At 48.9% G+C, this 18,224-nt stretch overlaps 1 protein-coding gene across 2 annotated transcripts in view; it reads left to right on the top strand.

Annotated features, from left to right (window-relative positions):
- Nucleotides 1-308: 308 nt before the first annotated feature.
- Nucleotides 309-18,224, top strand: part of TLR5 (toll like receptor 5) — a 34,495-nt gene continuing 16,579 nt past the window's right edge. Inside the window, exons 1-3 of one of the 2 annotated variants that reach the window (XM_074351660.1) lie at nucleotides 309-418; nucleotides 8,448-8,607; nucleotides 15,766-15,973. In XM_074351660.1, the coding sequence (XP_074207761.1) occupies nucleotides 15,942-15,973 (32 nt within the window). In that variant the 5' untranslated portion in view covers nucleotides 309-418; nucleotides 8,448-8,607; nucleotides 15,766-15,941. The remainder of the gene's footprint in view (nucleotides 419-8,447; nucleotides 8,608-15,765; nucleotides 15,974-18,224) is intronic. The other variant, XR_012501810.1, reaches the window with a different exon arrangement.

Raw genomic sequence — 18,224 nt, 5'->3', positions numbered from 1 at the left:
TACAAAGTATGTATTTCTGTCCCCCTCTCCCCTCCCTGGCGGCCCGCAGCCCTCAGAGGCGGCCCCTTCCCCCTGGGATCCAGGGAGCCCCAAGCAGCCACCACCCGCGCCTCCTGATCCTTAAATCCACGAGTCCCCTATTTCTTCCTTGTCAAATGGACACTTTCCTGGTCCCCGCGGCCGCAGTCTCCGGGGCGTGTCCAAGGGTTGGAGCTGGAGGTGGCCCCACTCACCGGAGGGAACTGAGAGGTTACCTGGGCGGCGGGTTGGGGGGGACGAGGCGGGGCCAGATCGATGGGGCGGGGCCTGTCTGGGGGCGGGGCTGGCGGAGTCTTCCGGGGACCCCGCGTAGGGCGCTGCTTCTGCGGCTGGAAGAAGCGAGCCAAGGCGCGTGCGGTGCGGGGAGGCTTCCCCGGAGGTGAGCGCCCTGTAGCGGACGAGAGCAGGCGAGGGCTCATTTCCCCTAGCAGGGACTGGGCGGCGACCCTGAGTCCCCAGCCGGGAGGGGACCGGGCTGCCTGTGGCCATCCGGCGCCTCTTCCCCTCCAGGGGTGTCCTGGGCCTCTCCTCCCGCGTCCCAGGCGCCCAATCCCTGGACTGCGTTCTCTGCTCCTCGGGGGCCGTGGGGATGGGGGTGGGAGAGGAGGAGCACGTGGATACCTTGAGGCGGGGCAAGAGGAAATCTTGGCTGTGAGGGAGTCTCTTGCATCTCCACCTTGCAACAGTGCGGTCAGACGTTATCGTCTGCACTTTCGTCAGCACTCTGGGAAGGGGCAGGCAGCCTCTCTATCTTCCTTGGAAAAAGGAGACAGCTACCTTCATCAAGGCCATGGAAATCCCAGAAAGGCCTCCCCCTATAGCATCAGGTAGAGCAGCCTGGCAAAGGTTCCGTGTAAGTAATGGCCTTTATGTTTTTTTAAAAAAAGATCTACCTGGGAAGACAAAAGCATAGTGGCAACGCTCCTGGAAAACCACAGTTGGAAAGACATTTTTAAAGGGATGAGGGTGGGTTTGGTTGATTGTCTTAGGGGTGAGGGGTGCAGTCCTAGAAGTCTGCTGAGGCCACATTGGATGGGAACTGGTGGCGGGGGCTTTCCTTTTGCAATGGATTAGCTACGTAGGCACCTCGTGTTTGGAACACCTATCCAGCACCCAGACTCACAAACGAACAGCTAACCCCAGTGTCCTGTCACTGTTGCTAAGCAAGGACCCAGTCAGTACGTTGCCCTGTCTGGCTGTCAGGTGCATCTGGGATGCCATCCTCTTGCTCAGTGCCGGGAAGAGGGCATTAGTGGTTGCACGCTGAAGGTGGGGAGCAGCCGGGCCCTTGCCAAATGTGTGTTGTTTGATCACTTTTCCCTGCGTTTACTCAGCCAGGCTGGGCATTGATAAATCTGTCAGAGATCTCCTGGGCTCCCTGACTCAACCTCACCCTTGTTCCAGCGGACAGTGGACAGTGGCCACAACTTCCTAGTGTGCCAGGCACAGCCAGTCAGAAGGGAAGCCAGGGGGCAGGGCCCTGGGTGAAGGTCTGTGGTGCTAGATGCTCATCCCTTAATTGTGGGATTGTGGGGAGGTTCCAGGGGGTTCTCAGTGGAGGGGCCCAGGCCAAAGCGAATCACCAAGCATATTTTAACACTCACTATGATCACACCCATGCGTGTCCGCCTGACTGTTACTTCCATCCTAAATGACATCACAGGATCACCCCCTGGGGCATTATAGCTGAGAGCAGAGCAAGAAGCTTGTAGTTTCTGTTGGCTGAAACAGAGCCATCCCTGCGAGCTTTTTGGGTTTCTTTCTGGGGAGGGAGGGCTTCAGAGGAAGTTGTGTCCTAGAGCTTTCTTTGTTGATTTCCCTGCCTCCGTAAGTTTGGCGTTGCTGAGTGTTGAAATCAAAATAAGCCTGCTTGTCTATTTATGCCCACAGTCTCAGTAGCACGAACACACTGGTTACTGAATCCACACATGTTTGCTTCTCTTTCTGTTTTGTGGGAAAGAAGGCAGAAAACAGACCCAAATCTTCAGTCAAGTCTCAAGTTTCAGGGATCCTGAGCTCTGGATTTGCAGCCCTCCCCTCTTTTCTCCCTTTTCCCCAACTCCTCCTCCATGAGGGGGCCACAGCCTACTGTGTGCTCAGCTCTGTGGGACCCACTCAAGTTGGAGGCATTGTTCCTGCCCTTCAGAAGCTTCCAGATTCTGGTGGGGAGAGAAAACCAGCACCTGTGAAACAATCCGAGAGCAATGAAGTGTGGAATTATGTAGCACAGTCTGCTAGTTCAAAGGAGACAGCCAGGGAGGGCTGGAAAAGGCAGAGAGGGCTTCAGAAGAGACTTGATCTTCAGCTGTATTTAGAAACAAGAGTCAGGGGCCGGGTGAGGCAGAGGGAAGGAAGCCCAGAGGAGAAACTGAAGCTCAGAATGAGCAAAAGCACTCACTGCTCCGAGATGCAGTCCAGATTCCCCTCCTTCCTGACCTCCCACCAGCTTCTGCCCAGGGCTGTTTTGCATGCCAATCTCTCCTTACATTTGCTCTCCTGCGCCCAGAATGCTGTCTGTTGGGGAATCCTCTACATGTGTGAAGAGGCATCTCAAATGGCACTTTCTCCAGCAAGACTTCCCTGGCCGGCCCCTCCCCTGGTCCTCAGGCAGAGCTGGGGAGTCCCCCCTTTGCCCTCCTTGCAGGAACATCTACTGAAACTGGTGTCTGGCACATGGCAGGCATTTGGTAAATGACTCTTGATTGAAGTTCAGCCTTGTATAGGGCGCAGTGAAGCACCTCCTGTACTTGTGGGTTAAGCACTCTTATTGGGAATTTAAGGTTGGTAGTTTGGTGGCACCAAATTCCAGAGGCCTTGAGGAAATTTAGTTGAATGCAGTGGCAATACTCAAAAACCTCGGCAGCTGCCTCTGCCTCAGAACAGACTGCAGGGTCCTTCTTGATTTGGCCCCAGGGTAGTCTCTCCAGCCTCAGCCCCTACCAGCTCCCACCTTGAACTCACACTTTAACGCTATGGCTATGAGCCACTCGGGCCGCAGGAGACTCCCGGGCCTGAGCTCCTCATTCTCCCTTGACGGTGCTGTTTGACAGCCTCCACCCACTGCAGGGAGTGTCCACTGCAGTCCCTTGCTCACCCTTCCCGATCCGTAGGACTGAGTGTCTGTATCCCCAGGTGTAGAGGTCCCTCAAGCTGGGTCCTAGCATCCTCCTCTGTGTTCCACTGTCCTGCGTGCATGTCTGATCAGTATCACACCCTCTTGTGACAGGAAAGCCCGATCTCATGGGCTCAGAAGAGGCTAGTGAATGGGCAGTGGGAACGTTGGGCAGAGTCTTTAGACCTCACATCTTAGGAATTTGGCCACAAAAGAAAGAACAGATTCTCTCTCAGCAGGAAGGAGTTGTCGTGTCACAAGAAGATATTTTTATTTGTTTTATGGTAAGAGATCTGACCACAGTTAACTGCGGGAGGGAAGGAGCCCATTTATGCTAAGGAATCAGGCTAAATTCCCCTCTTCACATTTATTGCATGTCTTTTAACATCCCTCCCCTTCTAGGTACCAGAGAACTCTCACTGTGTGTAATCTCCAAAATCATGGTATTTCTAAATCCAACGGTAGGATGTTGCAACCTCGAAACAGTTGGTTCTCACCTCCCTGACCCGTGGCAAACTTGGCTCAAATACCCCAAACTTGACTTTCCTTTATAATTGTGCTGGCCAGACGTTTTCTCCTTGACTGCACAAATTCATAACGCCAGTAGTCATAGCAAACAGGGAACAGCATGTACTCTGAGCCAGATGCTCTTCTGAGTACCTGTGCGGTGGGTATTGTTATATTCTCATTTTCCCCGTGACAGATCCGAGGCCCGGGGAGCCCACTCAGTGACCCAGCACGGGGCGCTGAGCCAGGGTTCCACCTGGACGTGGCGGGCATCAGGGTCCGGGCGCTTAAAGCACTGCACTGATTCCAGAGGAGCGGTTCATGCGCCACTCCACGTGGGTGTCCGTGGGCCCGACACTGCTGCCATATTCCTAGTCTTGGTGCTGCTGACAGCATAACTGATCCAAGGTCACCAGTCATCTGCCTATCCATGCACTGTGGGTTAGAGTAGCTTTAACAGTCAACAAATAGTTTAATAGTCCACAAATAACCTACCATGTGCAGAGCACCGCAAGGGACCCGGAAATATGAGCGACACATGTCATCTCGTTTAGTCTGCATAACCACTCCGTTTTGGAGAAGGAGCAACTGAGCCAGCATTTGAACTTGGCCATGATGAAGGCAAGATCGCAAACCACATTCAGATCTGAGTTTCTGTGTTCTGAGGTTCCACCTCATCGTGGTCAGAGACTTAACTGATTCTAGAGAGTTCCAAGGCTAACTTTATTTTCTTTCTCAACACACAAAAGGGTTACGAGTGTGAATCAATTATGTGCTCCAGTGTGCAAGAAATACTGCCGCTCTTACTTCCTAGATAGCAGCTTCATATTCGTTTGGAGCCTTTGTCTCACAGGGCTGGCAAGAACACCACCCCAGGGGTGTGTCACGATTTCCAGACCTTATTCAGTGCCAAGATGCCGGGGCAAGACTCGCCAGTTTACCACCGAGCACACCGTTGACCCTGCCTCCCTGGTGGTCTCTGCTGCTACTGGACGACACAGCCAAACTCTGGGGTCTTGCCAAAGTCCTGTCCTCCTGGGACACCCAACCACTCTTCCCTTCCTGTTTCTTCCAAACCTTGGTACTTTGCCCCACCAACCCCCTCCTCTCTGTACCTTCTGGAAAAGCCTCTGGGTCCCGGCCCTAAGTCCCTGGTTGGGGAGTCAAAGCCAGATGGTTTTGCAAGCTACTTCTGGGTACAGTGCTGCCTCATACCTGCCCTGGGGCAGTGACGTAAGGACACTGCTAGAGGGTGGAGGTGAGCAAAGGAAGGTGGAAATACAAGGAGGAGGAAAAGTTTTCTTCTCAAAATATTATCTAGCCACAGAAGCAGTCCCCTCTGGGATTAAATTGTTAGGCAGGAAAAAGTTGACATTTGAGGCCAGGATATATGTGGAACCACTTTATCTATCCATTTCATTGCTACATCAATACCATCATTTTTCCATAGAGATTTTCAAGATGGTCTATAACAGATTCACAAACTTGCCGCCAGTGTGGGTGATGGTGTCCTGGTCTTTGATTGCTGTCATGATACTTAGCACATCTCATTAGATAATTTTAGGGTGTACGGGAGATGAAAATGCTCCCAGTCCAAACTCACCATCATACACATCCAGAAACAGGACAAGGGAAGTTAAACTTGTCAAGGATGCCCTGGTGATGGCCGAAGGAGGGCTGGAACCCAGGTTTCCCCTCTCCCAGCCCAGTGCTTTGCCGTGATCTCATGCATCTTGGAAGTAACTACCAACAGTAATTAGGAGCCAAGTTTCTTGCTGACTCCACCCCTTCTCAGAAAGGAACACAGCACCCTGGGGAGCAGAATCTGCCCAGGACGGATTCCACACTCCATGAACCTCCCTGGGGACCATGGACACTGGGCACGTGGCAGGAACTTGTGTTTCCAGCAAGGGCATTCCCCAGCCCTGCCTGCCCTGCTCAGTCCCTGTGATGCTGCCAATAAAATCATCTTTCCTCTCCTGCACCTGGTACGCCTGGAGATGCAGGACCCCCTCCTCCAGGGCTGACTCCCCGCTCCCTTCCCTCACCTCTCACCAGTTGTTGTCTCCACCAACTGCAGAGTGGACTAGATTTTACCAGCCCAGGGAGGTTTCTCTCGATGACTGTTGAGTATATAGCACAGACTACAAATCCTTCCCAGGACAGTTCCCAAGTGTTTTGTAATCCCTCTTCACATTTCCATTCTCTGTGTCTAACGGATCATAGTTTAATAAGGTTTCTCTTCCGCGTGCCTCCCCCCACATACTTCTAATTTACATCATAATCATCCAAATGATTTTTGCTGCTCTTAGCGGATTGTCTGTGTCATTACTTTCTGGGGATGCAGTATCAGACTTCCCAGCCCTTGGTCTGCTTGGGCATCTTTTCCAGAGATTTGCTTTGCCTGTAAACACTCGGGGTTTAGTTGAGTTGCATCCAGGGAGGCTGTGGGAGTCTCAGACATTAATTTTCTAATTGAGAATGTTGGTGCTGCCCCACCTGAAGACAGGCAGAAATATTCAGTTCCTCATAAGCTCTCTCTTCCCAGGGATTTTAGATGTGTCATGCTGGTTGTTAGTTTTTAACAACCATTCAGATGGAATTATTTCTTTCAATCAGATGCTTTAAAACTGTGTGCTGAAGAGTTTATAATGAGCAGACAGAAGAGAAGCTGTTTTGTACCTAAACCATTTGGGTTGTCAGCACCCTTCAGCATGTCTTCAGGCCATACATGCCTCTGGAAGCTGCTGTTTTTGTTGTTGTGATTTGGGGGGACCACTACCTGAAGCTATGAAAGACCATAGGGGAATAGGAGTGCACAGAAAGAGAAAAACACCAAATCACCCCAGCGTGTTGAGAAATTCCGTTTCCTTCTCTCCCAGTTCCCCTTCAGTGGTTTCCAAAAGGAATACATTTCTGATGAGGTGCAGCTGGATAAATGATGTCCGTCTACTTAAGCAAGCAAGAAATATTGGAGGATTACGCATCAGTAACTGGGCTCTCAGTGAGGGCGCTGGAGTGTCCTCAGAAGCCTCTGGGGATGCTTCCCCAGGGAAGTAGAAACTATTACTGTTGCGATTGTATAGATGAATAAGCTGGTGCTCAGAGAGGTTAAGCACTTGCTCAAGGTCACACATCTGTTAAATTGTGGAGCTAGGATTTGACTCCAACTACAAGCTTGGTTGTCATTTTGACCTTTCAAAAACAGCAAAATTGTGTACACCGCAAAGCAGATTCAGAGCCTCACAGGTGCGTGCAGGGAGGTGGGGGGGAGTAGATAATTTCTTCTAAGGTGCGCGCTCGGGAAGAAAAGACAACACAGTCCTGCTTTGAAATTCAGTCGTGATCTTTCCTCCCTGTGCTTCAGGAACAGCCAGCCTGCCAGGAGCACCTGCGTGCTCTCTAAACGGAAGGAAGCAATAGGGTCTTCTCAGTGGAACTCCTCTTGTAGCCGCTGGCGGCCTCCGCACCTCTCAGCCCAGACTCTCCCGCCGCCCCTCTGCGGGCTCCTGCCTCGGTCTCCGCCCATTGTGCGCCCCCTGCTGGTCTCCAGGAGAAGCGCCCGTCCTGGAGCCAGAGAAATGGTACCCAAGCTCTCCTGTTTCCTTAGAACGTCCAAGTAGAACGATGTGACCCTCCCAGCTCCCCTGCCTCAGAAGCCTCAAATAACCCTCTTCGAGCAACCATCCAGTGCTTCAGTCTTCAGGACTGAGAAGAATTGGGGGTGAATTGTGGCCCTTTTCTCAAAAGTGATCATGCAGCAGCATCCTGGTCACACTTCATTCCCGGGAGATGTGGCAGCCTGAGTGGTGAGCGGTGAGGCAAGAAACATCTCTCTTAAGTCCTTACCACTAAAATCGTGGTCACTGAGCTAGCAGCATCAGTATCACCTGGAGACTTGTTAGAAATGCAGAATCTCAGGTCCTTCCCCAGCCCTGCTGACTCAGAATGTGCATTTCAGCAAGATCTCCAGGTGATTCATACGCAGGTCACCCTCTGAGGCACTGCATCTGTTCAGCAGTGTGCACAATTGTGACTTTTGGGGGAAAGATCAAAATGAAAGCTAAGTTTGCAGCTGGATTCAAATCCCAGCTCCACAATGTGATGGATGTATGACTTTAGGCAAGTGCTTAATCGCTGAGCAACAGTTTAATCATCTATGAAATGGTGAAAAGCATGATATTTCATTCTTAACTTTCAGGACCCATCTCATCCTAAACCTGAGATCCAATGATTACCCAGTATCTCTCAACTCAAGCATCGTTTACCTGGTCATACAGCTTAGACATGTCAAACTCTGATGCAAACCTAGCTCTCTTTCCGTAGAAACCTGCAAACTCTCTGCTCACTCAGGAGTAGACGGTGGACTGTCCTCATCCTACGTGTGGGTCCCCAGTAACCAAATGACCACAGAAATGTCACAAAAGGGACTTCTGGGTCCAAGGGAGGCGTGCCTTCACCACCACCATGACTTAATAAGATGGAATGGATTACGAAAGTGTGGCGTTTCCTCCCTGGAGGGACGAGGCAGAAACACCACCACCCTCCCCCAGAACTGACTGGCCTGGAGGCTGGGTCTAAGATTTCTCCAAATCCGTTCAGCTCTGTTGTTCCACACACCTCGATTTACAAAAGGGTCTTGATCTTTTCCCATTAAAATTCCACTTGATCAGAGACACACCTAAAGTTTTAAATTCCTCTGCAGAGAAAATCACTGTGTGGCACAGAAACACATCTACGTAATGTTTTTTCTTTCTCCCTCTTAAGTAGCTTTCCTGTTCTCCCTTAGGGAAACAAAAGCCCTTTCTCCCGATTCACCAGAAAACACTGACCACCATCACCACCATGAGGAGGTGCCTCTAGTCTCAGGAACTGAAGCCTTTCAACAATCCGAGACCCTGTGCCTCTAGAATAAGAGCGTACCAGAAGCCCTTGTGTGAGGCCTGGAGGTGAGTGCTGCTGGCAGAAACCACTCTCCTTCAGATGTTAATGGGCATTTCAAACCTCATGGGCATTTCAGTAGTGCTGTGTTTCAGGGTTACCATGGGTACAAAACTAGGTCCCTGCCCTCGAGAGATGGACAGTCTGGAGGAGGCTGATGTAATGAAAATGTCATAAACAGAGTAAGGGAGGGAGATAAAGTGCCTGTAGGAATATGTGGATTATTTCACGGAAGAGCTGGCCTCGGGTATCCCGCGAGGGGTGAGTTGGAGTTGGTTAAGCAGATGAGACAAGTACAAGGATTCCAAGCCCAGGGACCAGCCGGAGCAGAGAAATTGGATGGAGGCAGCTCTCGGAGAAGGCGAGTTATCCCCGGAGCACAGGCAGGACTGTAGACAAAGCAGAAAATAGGTTGTCTGGAATTTCCTCCTCTGTCAAATGAGAGGGTTCAGGCGCTCCCAGAATAGATTCTAGTCCACAGGGGAGCAGCAGGAAGTCTTAGGCCCGGAAGGGTTGGACCGTTGAGGGTGGGAGGAGCTGTTAAAGGCTTCTGATCAGAGCTGTGCTCTGCAGGCCCCCTCCTGGCGCTGAGTGGGAGACGCATATGTTGGGGTAAGACTTGCTGGGGGCGATCAGCTCAGGGCGGGGGAGGTCACTGCAGTGTCCCGGACAGGAGGCAGGGGCCGTGGAGCTGGGCAGCGCAGCACAATTGGAAGTGAGGGGAAATGATGCTGGTGGTGGTGTCTGGAGGTCAGCTTCACAGAACTGGCCACCAGTTGCATTGATGTACTTGAAGCTGCTCCCAGCGGGGGTTAAGGAGGTCAGTCTGACCTCACCCACCTTGTTAGGGTTTAAGAACGTATGCACTGAAGATGGAAATAAAGGTCCGCAACCAAAGATGAATACGGCGCAGTGTCTGCTTGGTGAGAAGGGGCCCTGCTTTTGGCGGAAATACTACAGATACCCAAGAGGCTATTTCAAGGCGTGTCCAGAAGAGGAAGAAGGAAGGGGCGAGCTCCCTCTCAGAAGCTGCCGGGATCCTGAGAACTGATGGTGACTCCCAGGTAGGAGGGAAGGGAGCAGGTGAGATGGGGCTGCTCTGAAGGACCCCGGGCTCCCACCCCCAGACCAGCCCATCCAAGGGACCCAGAGTGCACACAAGCCCTGAGCACCCTGGCAGCTAACCCTGCAGGTGATGAAGAGGAAGAAGGACCCAGAGGCAGAACGTGGCAAATTAATTCATCCAGCGGCTGTTTGCTGATGCCCCATGTTCTGATTGCTGGCGATGGGCCAGTGAACCAAAGAGAAGGAAACAGCGCCTGCCCTTGGGAATGAAATCCTCATTCACACAAAGGGGCACAGGTGGCCTTTTGAACGACAAACCAAAGAGCTTGACAGCAATTGTGGACAAGTTCCTAGAAGAGTTCTGGTTGGTGATCTGCAGCTCAGAGGAAAGGCAGAGGGAAGCCTTTTCAAGAATAGCAGGTCTTACCAGAGTCAGCTCACTCTCACCCTCTCCCACCCTGACGGGATTACCAGCTTCCTGAGAATTCAGCAAGGAACTTGGCCAAATTTCTTATAATATCCGCCGCCACCCCCATGACACATGTAAGGGAAGTTTCTCCCTGGGCTAGACTTACTAGGCGTGATTTGTATCGAAGCATCCATCATACACACCGAGAGATGCAAACAGACCCAGTGAGATCCCCAGGCAGCGGCAAGTCAGTAAACGGTTCTCCTGAGGTCGCAGCAGAGCACAGAAACCCAGGGTGCTGATTTGCTTCTTCCTCTTTGGAGCTCAGCCGTGGTCGTCGGGCTTTGCCCTGTGGTGCTAAACTGTGATGCTCACAGAAGATGCTGAGGACTGTCTTCGCTCAGGCATGTGATGGGTGTGAGGAGAAGGGTGGGTGGGGAGCACCTTTCCTTTTTGCACGCGTGCCCAGCCCTGGCCTTGGGCACCCAAGTGTGCACAAGTGAGCTGCCCCAGACCCGCCACATACTCTTGACCCCAGAGCCACCTCCCAGAGGCACTGCAGGGCACTGCCCCCAGGACTGCCCGTGAGCCCTCCTGTGGACACAGTGAGTCACTGGATGGTTGCAGCACTGGAAGGTCAAGAGCCAGGCCTTCCTTATCCTAGAAACAGGAAGCAATGTCAACGGCTTCTGAGAAGGCGGAGGCCAGGCAGGAAGGGCGAGGGAGACTGGCAGAGGTGCGGAATCACTCCCGAGAGGTAGGGGAGAGGGTGACTGTGTGATTGGATCCTACTGCACATCTGGGTGGGCACCAGTGCACAGCATCATGGGCTTTTATTTCCGACCAAGTTACAGCCACCGGGTGGAGGGTTGCCGAGGGCAGGCAGCTGGTGTAGACAGATGGGACAGAGGAGCAGGAGGCATCTGAGTTGAAGGTGTTGAAGGAGGGTTTGAAGAGAAGGTCCGTGGGGTCTAGAAGGATGGGGAGGTGTTGGGGGGAAGGTTCGAGGGGTGTGAGGAGGCCATCGGGGAGTCAGTGTAGTGGAAGGGCGGGCCCAGGAGACCTGGAAGGGGGAAGGTTTTGCTGAGAGCTGGGGAGAACTCAGTATGTCAAAGGGGCCATCTCGGGAGTGAGGGACTGTGGGGTAAGGTGGACCCTCACATGGGAACTGAAGGGGGCAAGGGGCTGAGAGGCTCACCCTCCCCTGGAAGCCAGGTCCCACACCCTTTGTGACTGAGAGCAAGTGACCACAAGATCAGCAGAAGAGTGTGTGGGCAGCCGCACCAGACGCTAGGCTTAGAGGGTAGTGGAGCTATGTGGTCTTAAGTTACTTAGCTTCTCTGCACCTTCCTTTTCTCACATGTATAATGGGGAAACAACGGTACCTACCAGAGACTGGGAGGCTGAGGGAAGGGAGGAAGCTCGGAGCCACGTGGGGATGAGGATACAGGCGAAGGTTCTCACTCTATGGTGTTGTGGTTATTATGATGCATTGCTCTCCCTCCAGACTCGAGCCCAGTGGTTCTCAAAAGTGCATCAGAATTGCCCAGAGGGCTTGATAGCTCAGCTTGCCAGCCTCCCGCCACAGAGCTTCTGGCTCAGTCAGGTTGGGCTGGGGCCCCAGATGGTGCTGATGCTGCTGGTCCTGCGTCCTCACTGGGGCATCACTGCTCTTGAGTCTGTGTGGACCAGGAGACCCTTACAGGTAGGGACTCCCTCCCCAACATCCCGTAGCGACCGGCGCATAGCGGGAGCCTCGGCCAGGGAAGAATTACTCTAGGACAAGCACAGATTCTAAATACAGCAGCTGGTCAACTTGAGAAGAGCTGGCGCTGAGTGAAAAAGAGGTCACTCCAGAAGAGCCTCGAGGTTGTGGTGGTTTATAAAGGAAGCTGGGATTGTCTCTGGGGAGCACCCTCTGAGGTTCATAGCGATGCCATCAGCCACGTGTTGTATTGGAACTATTGTCAGAAGCAGAACGCTGCTGGGCTGGAAGGACCTTGGCCCTGGCAACGCTGCAGACTTCAGAGTCCTCATGTGCTGGCTGGCCCCAATGGGACGCTATGTTCTGCATCTGGAGAACACATTCGCCCTGGGAGGGTGACCTTGTCCACTGGCCTTGAGCCTTTTTCCAAGGCTGAACTTGAACATACCCACATTTGGACTTCATCTGGGATTTTTATTGCTCTGTGAACCTTGGAGAAACTCTCCCAAGCACCCATTTGGAAGGGAATTAACTGTTTTTCTCAGACAGCTGTCCTCCATGCCCAATACTACAGCTGCCTGCCAGGTGTGGGCCACCGCCTGCCAGGAGAAATGTCCTCTCTGCAGCCTGGCGGCCAAGCTCAGAGTCCTGGTTCCTGCCAAAGAGCCCATTATGAGTATTATTTGTTAAGGATCAAGAATTAAATTAGCACACAGCAGCCCTGGCCCCAGCCAGAGGGATTTGCCGGCTAAATGTGGTGCCCCGGGGAGCAGTGATGCCCCTGAGTGCAGGCTTCCTTCCCCATTTCCAGTGGAGACACCACGGCCTGGAACTCACCCGAGCTGAGGCCAGTGGCTCCACCGTGCCAGCAATTAAGTCAGGAAAGGGAACCCACTCTGCTGACGGCTGGGATTAAAGCTAAGTGAATTCAACTCCAATGAAAGGGCTGCTGACCTGTCTCCCTCTGGTCTGATTATCTTAATTAACAGTGTTTGGCAGGAGGTTCGAGGCTCCATTGATTGTGCTGTTCCTGCCACCCACTCAAGTTCACCTCGACCATAAAAACCCGATACTCAGCAGCCCTCCGAATGTCTTAGCAGCCCTCTTCCTCTAAAAGGACTCCAGGGTTTCTGAGTTGGAAGGGATCCTTGGGACCAAGGTTCCTCACAGTGTGGCCTGAGAGCCACTTGCTTCAAAGTACCTGGGATACGGTGATAAGATGCCCCTTCCCGGCTCCACCAGACCTAGCGAACTCCAGGTGCCAGACTCAGGCAGCGGTGGTGTTGGGTTTTTTCTCTTTAATTTTGTTTTCTGATTGTGGTAAAATAGACATGACATAAAATTGACCATTTTCACCACTTTTTTTCCTTTTTTCTTTTTTTAAAATTTTATTTTTTATTGAAGTGTAGTTGATTTACAATGTTGGCTTCAGGAACACAGCAAAGCAATTCAGTTCTACATATACATACATATGTATATTTCAGAGTCTTTTCCATTATGTTAATACAAGAAATTGAATATAGTTCCCTGTGCTATACAGAGGGTCCTTGTTGTTTATCTGTTTTATATATAGTAATGTGTATCCGTTAATCCCTAACTCCTAATTTACCCATCCCCTGCCCTTTTCCCTTTGGTAACCATAGTTTGTTTTCCATGCCTGAGAGCCTATTTTTGGTTTGTAAATAAAACTTGTATCTTTTGATTTTACATTCCACGTACAAGTGATATCATATATACTTGTGTTTCTCTGTCTGACTTAACTTCACTTAATATGATCATCTCCAGGTCCATCCATGTTGCTGCAAATGGCATTATTTCATTTTTTATGGCTGAATAATATTCCATTATATATATCCTACATCTTCTTTATCCATTCATCTGCTGATGGACATTTAGGCTGTTTCCATGTCTTGGCTATTGTAAATAGTGCTACTGTGAACATCGGGGTGCATGCGTATTTTTGAATTAGAATTTTCTCTGGATATATGCCAGGAGAGGGATATTACCCTCCATAGTGGCTGCACCAAACTACATTCCACCAACAGTGGAAGAGGGTTTCTTTTTCTCCATACCCTCTCCAGCATTTATTATTTGTAGACTTTATAAAGATGGCCATTCTGGCTGGTGTGAGGTGATAGGTACCTCATTCATTTTAAATACACAGTTTAGTGGCATTAAGGACATTCACATTGTTGTGTTACCATCACCAAGTTTCCATCTCCAGAAATTTTTCATCCTCCCAAACAGAAACTCTGAATCTACTAAACCATAACTCCCCATCTACCCTCTGCCCTCAACTCTTGGCAACCTCTCTTCTATTTTCTGTCTCTCTGAATTTGACTACTCTAAGTACCTCATTTAAGTGTAATCACACAGCATTTGTCCTTTTGTAACTAGCTTATTTCACTTAGCATAATGTCTTCAAGGCTCAAGCTTATTGAAGCCTGTGCCAGGATTTCCTTCCTTTTCAAGCCTGAATAATATTTCATGGTAAGGGATGGACCACATTTTGTTTATCTCCTCCTCTGTCAAAGGACATTTGGATCGTTTCCACCAGTTGGCTATTGTGAGTAATGCTGCTATGAATGTGGGTGTGCAAATATCTGTTTGACTTCCTACTTTCAATTCTTTGGGGGTATACATGCCTAGAAGTGGAATTGTGGGGTTCTGTGGTAGTTCTATGTCTAATTTCTTGGGTCAGTAGAGTTTTAAAGCACCCTAGGTGGTTCCAAGATGCAGTCAGAATTGCAACCACAGGACTAGGTGAGCCGACTTTCTGCAGCTGGATTCATCTGGGGAGATTTAACAACTTGGGATGCCCTAGCCACACTCCAGACCAACCAAATCTCAGACTATGCTGAAAGAAAGAAAGAAAGAAAGAAAGAAAGAAAGAAAGAAAGAAAGAAAGAAAGAAAGAAAGAAAGAAAGAAAGAAAGAAAGAAAGAAAGAAAGAAAGAAAGAAAGAAAGAAAGGGAGAGAGAGAGAGAGAGAGAAAGAAAGAAAGAAAGAAAGAAAGAAAGAAAGAAAGAAAGAAAGAAAGAAAGAAAGAAAGAAAGAAAGAAAGAAAGAAAGAAAGAAAGAAAGAAAGAAAATGCCATTTGGAGCAACATGGATGGACCTAAAGATTATCATACTAAGTGAAGTAAATCAGACAAAGACAAATACCATATGATATCACTTATATGTGGAATCTAAAAAAAAAAAAAAAAAAGACACAAATGAATTTATTTACAAAACAGACTCACAAACATAGAAAACAGACTTGTGGTTACCAGGGGGCAAAGGAGAGAGAAATAAATTAGGAGTTCAGGATTTGCAGATACTAACTACTCTATATAAAAAAATAGATAAACAACAAGGTCCTACTGTACAGCACAGGGAGCTATATTCAATATTTTGTAATAGCCTATAATGAAAAAGAATATATATGTGTGTGTCTGTATGTATGTGTATATCTGAGTCACCATTCTATACACCAGAGATGAACACAACATCGTAAACTGGCTATATTTCCATTAATTTTTTTTTTTTTTAATAAAAAAACAATGATTTAAGAGCTCACTGCCCTGTCCCTCTCCTGGCTGCCTCAGAGGAAGCACCCCAGACACCACTAGGCGGCGCACTCTTCTGAGGGGTCAGAAGCTGCTCTCAGCAACCTGCGCTTCCCGAGAGAAGCTAGTGGCCCACCACTGGCACAGGCTTCTTGCTTCACACACTCTCATCTCTCTTGCTCCCCCTGGCTTCAACCCATTTAGGAGTTGGTGTTTTAAGTCACTCGATCTTCTCTCTGGGGTTCCCCTATGTCCACACCTGCTCCCCTCCTGCTCTCTCTCGCTCCTACATATCAGTCACTCTCGGATACCCATTTTTCTGAGGTCTGGTCAGATCTGAGAGAACTTCATCGCCTGATCCTCGTCTTTAAATTAGTTTTGTCCTGTCTCAGTGCCCATTCATGGTTATTTCAACCCATTTTGGCTCTCATTCCAGGATAATCCTGCTTGGGTGGTCCCTCCTCCCAGCTTCTGTCTTCACGAACAGCCCCTCCAGACTCCTGTCAGCTCACCAGCTCACCTGGCTCTCCTGCTCACCTGTCCTGGCACTTGACCCCTAGAGGTCTGCTTCAGAGACAAAGATGTAGCTATTCCATAAGAAAGCAGGTCTGCATGTTATCTCTGTTGTATGATGCCAAGTCCAGGTAAGTTTCTTTAAAATCTATTTGTTCAGCTGGCCTTATCCACCTAACTGTTTAGTTTTCGCTCCCCTACTATGGACTTGAAAATTCAGTATATTGAACATCTATTGTCTGGGGCTTCCTTTCAATTGTTGTTATCACAAATTCAAGGCCAAGCCACCCTCGTTCAGTGTAGGCATTTGGAGGCCAGCCTTGAATGGTCTGGAAAAAGACAATTGAAACTAAACATTGTAACTCTGTTATTCTGAGCTGTTGTTCTCACTCTCATGTCTCTGCAGGGACTTTTCTGTCCGCTTACACAGGATGAGAAGTCATCCTGATGTTTGGATAGAACAACAGTGGCAAAACTGTCAGCAACTTGGGAGCCACATTAGTTCTTTCCTGCAAATGTCAGTTCGGGACCAGAACATGTTTATCTTGCAGTCACTTAAAATCCTCATTTGTAAAATCAAAGTCTCTATTCTCTTTTCTTCTAGAACAGAGGTTGGCAAACTATGATATTTGGACTGCAAAGCCTAAAATACCTACCATCTGGCACTTTACAGAAAACGTTTTCCAAGCCTTGTTCTAGAATATAAAATGTGGTGGTTGTCATATGTAAACTAAGGGGTCTCACCATGAGGTTGAAAGGGGTAGCCTTCAGGAGGTCAGCGAACCCTCTGAAATTGGATGCAAAATTTGTATTATGATGTAAATGCATTTTTGGAGGGCAAGGTTCGAAGTTATCATCAGATTCTCAAGGGAGTCCACGACCTCAAAACTTGTAAGAAGGACTTTGTCCTTCAGCAGCTGTGTGAATGGAGAGCCTCGAGAATGGGCCCTCCTGTATATTTCAGGCTACAGGCAACATTCTTTTACAACAAGAGGTGCAGAGCCAGCATAACCAAGCACAGGAAACAGAGCCCAGGGTTAGAGCTAAAGGAACAGATCCAATATGGAGTCAGATTTGTTCTTTCCTGTTGCACTATGGTTCGCAAACCTGGAAGCTCAGAGACTGAGTGAGGGCCCGTTGCAGTAACTGTCTCTTACCTTGTCCCTCGCGAAGTCTGTCTCTTTCTTTGAAGGTGCCTGCCCTTTTTAAGTTTGTTTTATCAATTATGATTAAATTTGATATTATGGGATGCTTTGGGGAAATACGCAGGATGTAAATGATAAATATGTAATAGAGAATTACAGGGATGATGTTGTTACAGAGCCTGTCCCTGAGAGGGCTTGTGTCAAACCTTCAGGAGAGGAGGGACTGGTGTTTGCCTTTGGGGATTTCTTCTGAATGTAACCCCCAAATCTGCCCTGCCTGGTTTCTTTTTTTTTCCTGATAATTCTTCAGTTTATCTACTGAGATTACTTTGAACTTTAATTCCACTTTCCAAAATGCCCCCGCTTCCCACTAGTGTGTGTCATCCATAAATATAAGGGTCAGGTGTGCAGGACATGCTTAATACATTTTTATTAAACTGATACAATCTGACTCTTTGTGAGAAATGATGTAAAGTACCCAGTTTTTATATGATGAGATGTACTGTGTCTGGGGTCAGGATGGATGAATGGAGATGAACTTGACAGGTTAGAGCGTGAAGAAAATGGGTGGATTTATCTTCCACTCATCAGCTGAGCCTCCCATGGGCTAGGAATGGGGTCCCTGACTGAGATGAAGCAAAAATGTGTCTCCTCCTGCTGTGTTCTCCAACTTCCCTCAGCAGATCTTGAATGAAGGCAGGCATGAACTTATGAATGAACACACAGTAATTATAAAGATTAAATGAAATATTTCTAAAGTACTTAGAATGGTGCTTGCTATGTAGAAAAATGCAATATATATGATAGAGAGTGACCTGGGTATATTTCTGCAGGGAACTATAATTCAAAAAGACACATGCACCCCAATGTTCATAGAAGCAGTATTTACAATAGCCAAGACACAGAAACAACCTGAATGTCCATCAACAGATGACTGGATAAAGAAGTTGTGTATATATATACACACACACACACACACATACATATGTATACATATACACACACACACATATATATTCACATACATATGTAGTGTATATATGTAGTATATATAGCTATTTAGTGTGTATATATATATATATATGTACACACATACACATACAATGGAATACTACTCAGCCATGAAAAGAATAAAATAATGTCACTTGCTGCAACATGGATGGACCTGGAGATCCATTCTAAGTGAAATAAGCCTGAAAGAGAAAGAAAAATACCATATGATATCACCTATGTGTGG

Source organism: Camelus bactrianus, chromosome 23 (genome assembly GCF_048773025.1).
Source record: "Camelus bactrianus isolate YW-2024 breed Bactrian camel chromosome 23, ASM4877302v1, whole genome shotgun sequence".
Taxonomy (NCBI): domain Eukaryota; kingdom Metazoa; phylum Chordata; class Mammalia; order Artiodactyla; family Camelidae; genus Camelus; species Camelus bactrianus.
The sequence above is the reverse complement of the archived record's forward strand: the minus strand, read 5'-3'. Positions and strand labels throughout refer to the sequence as shown.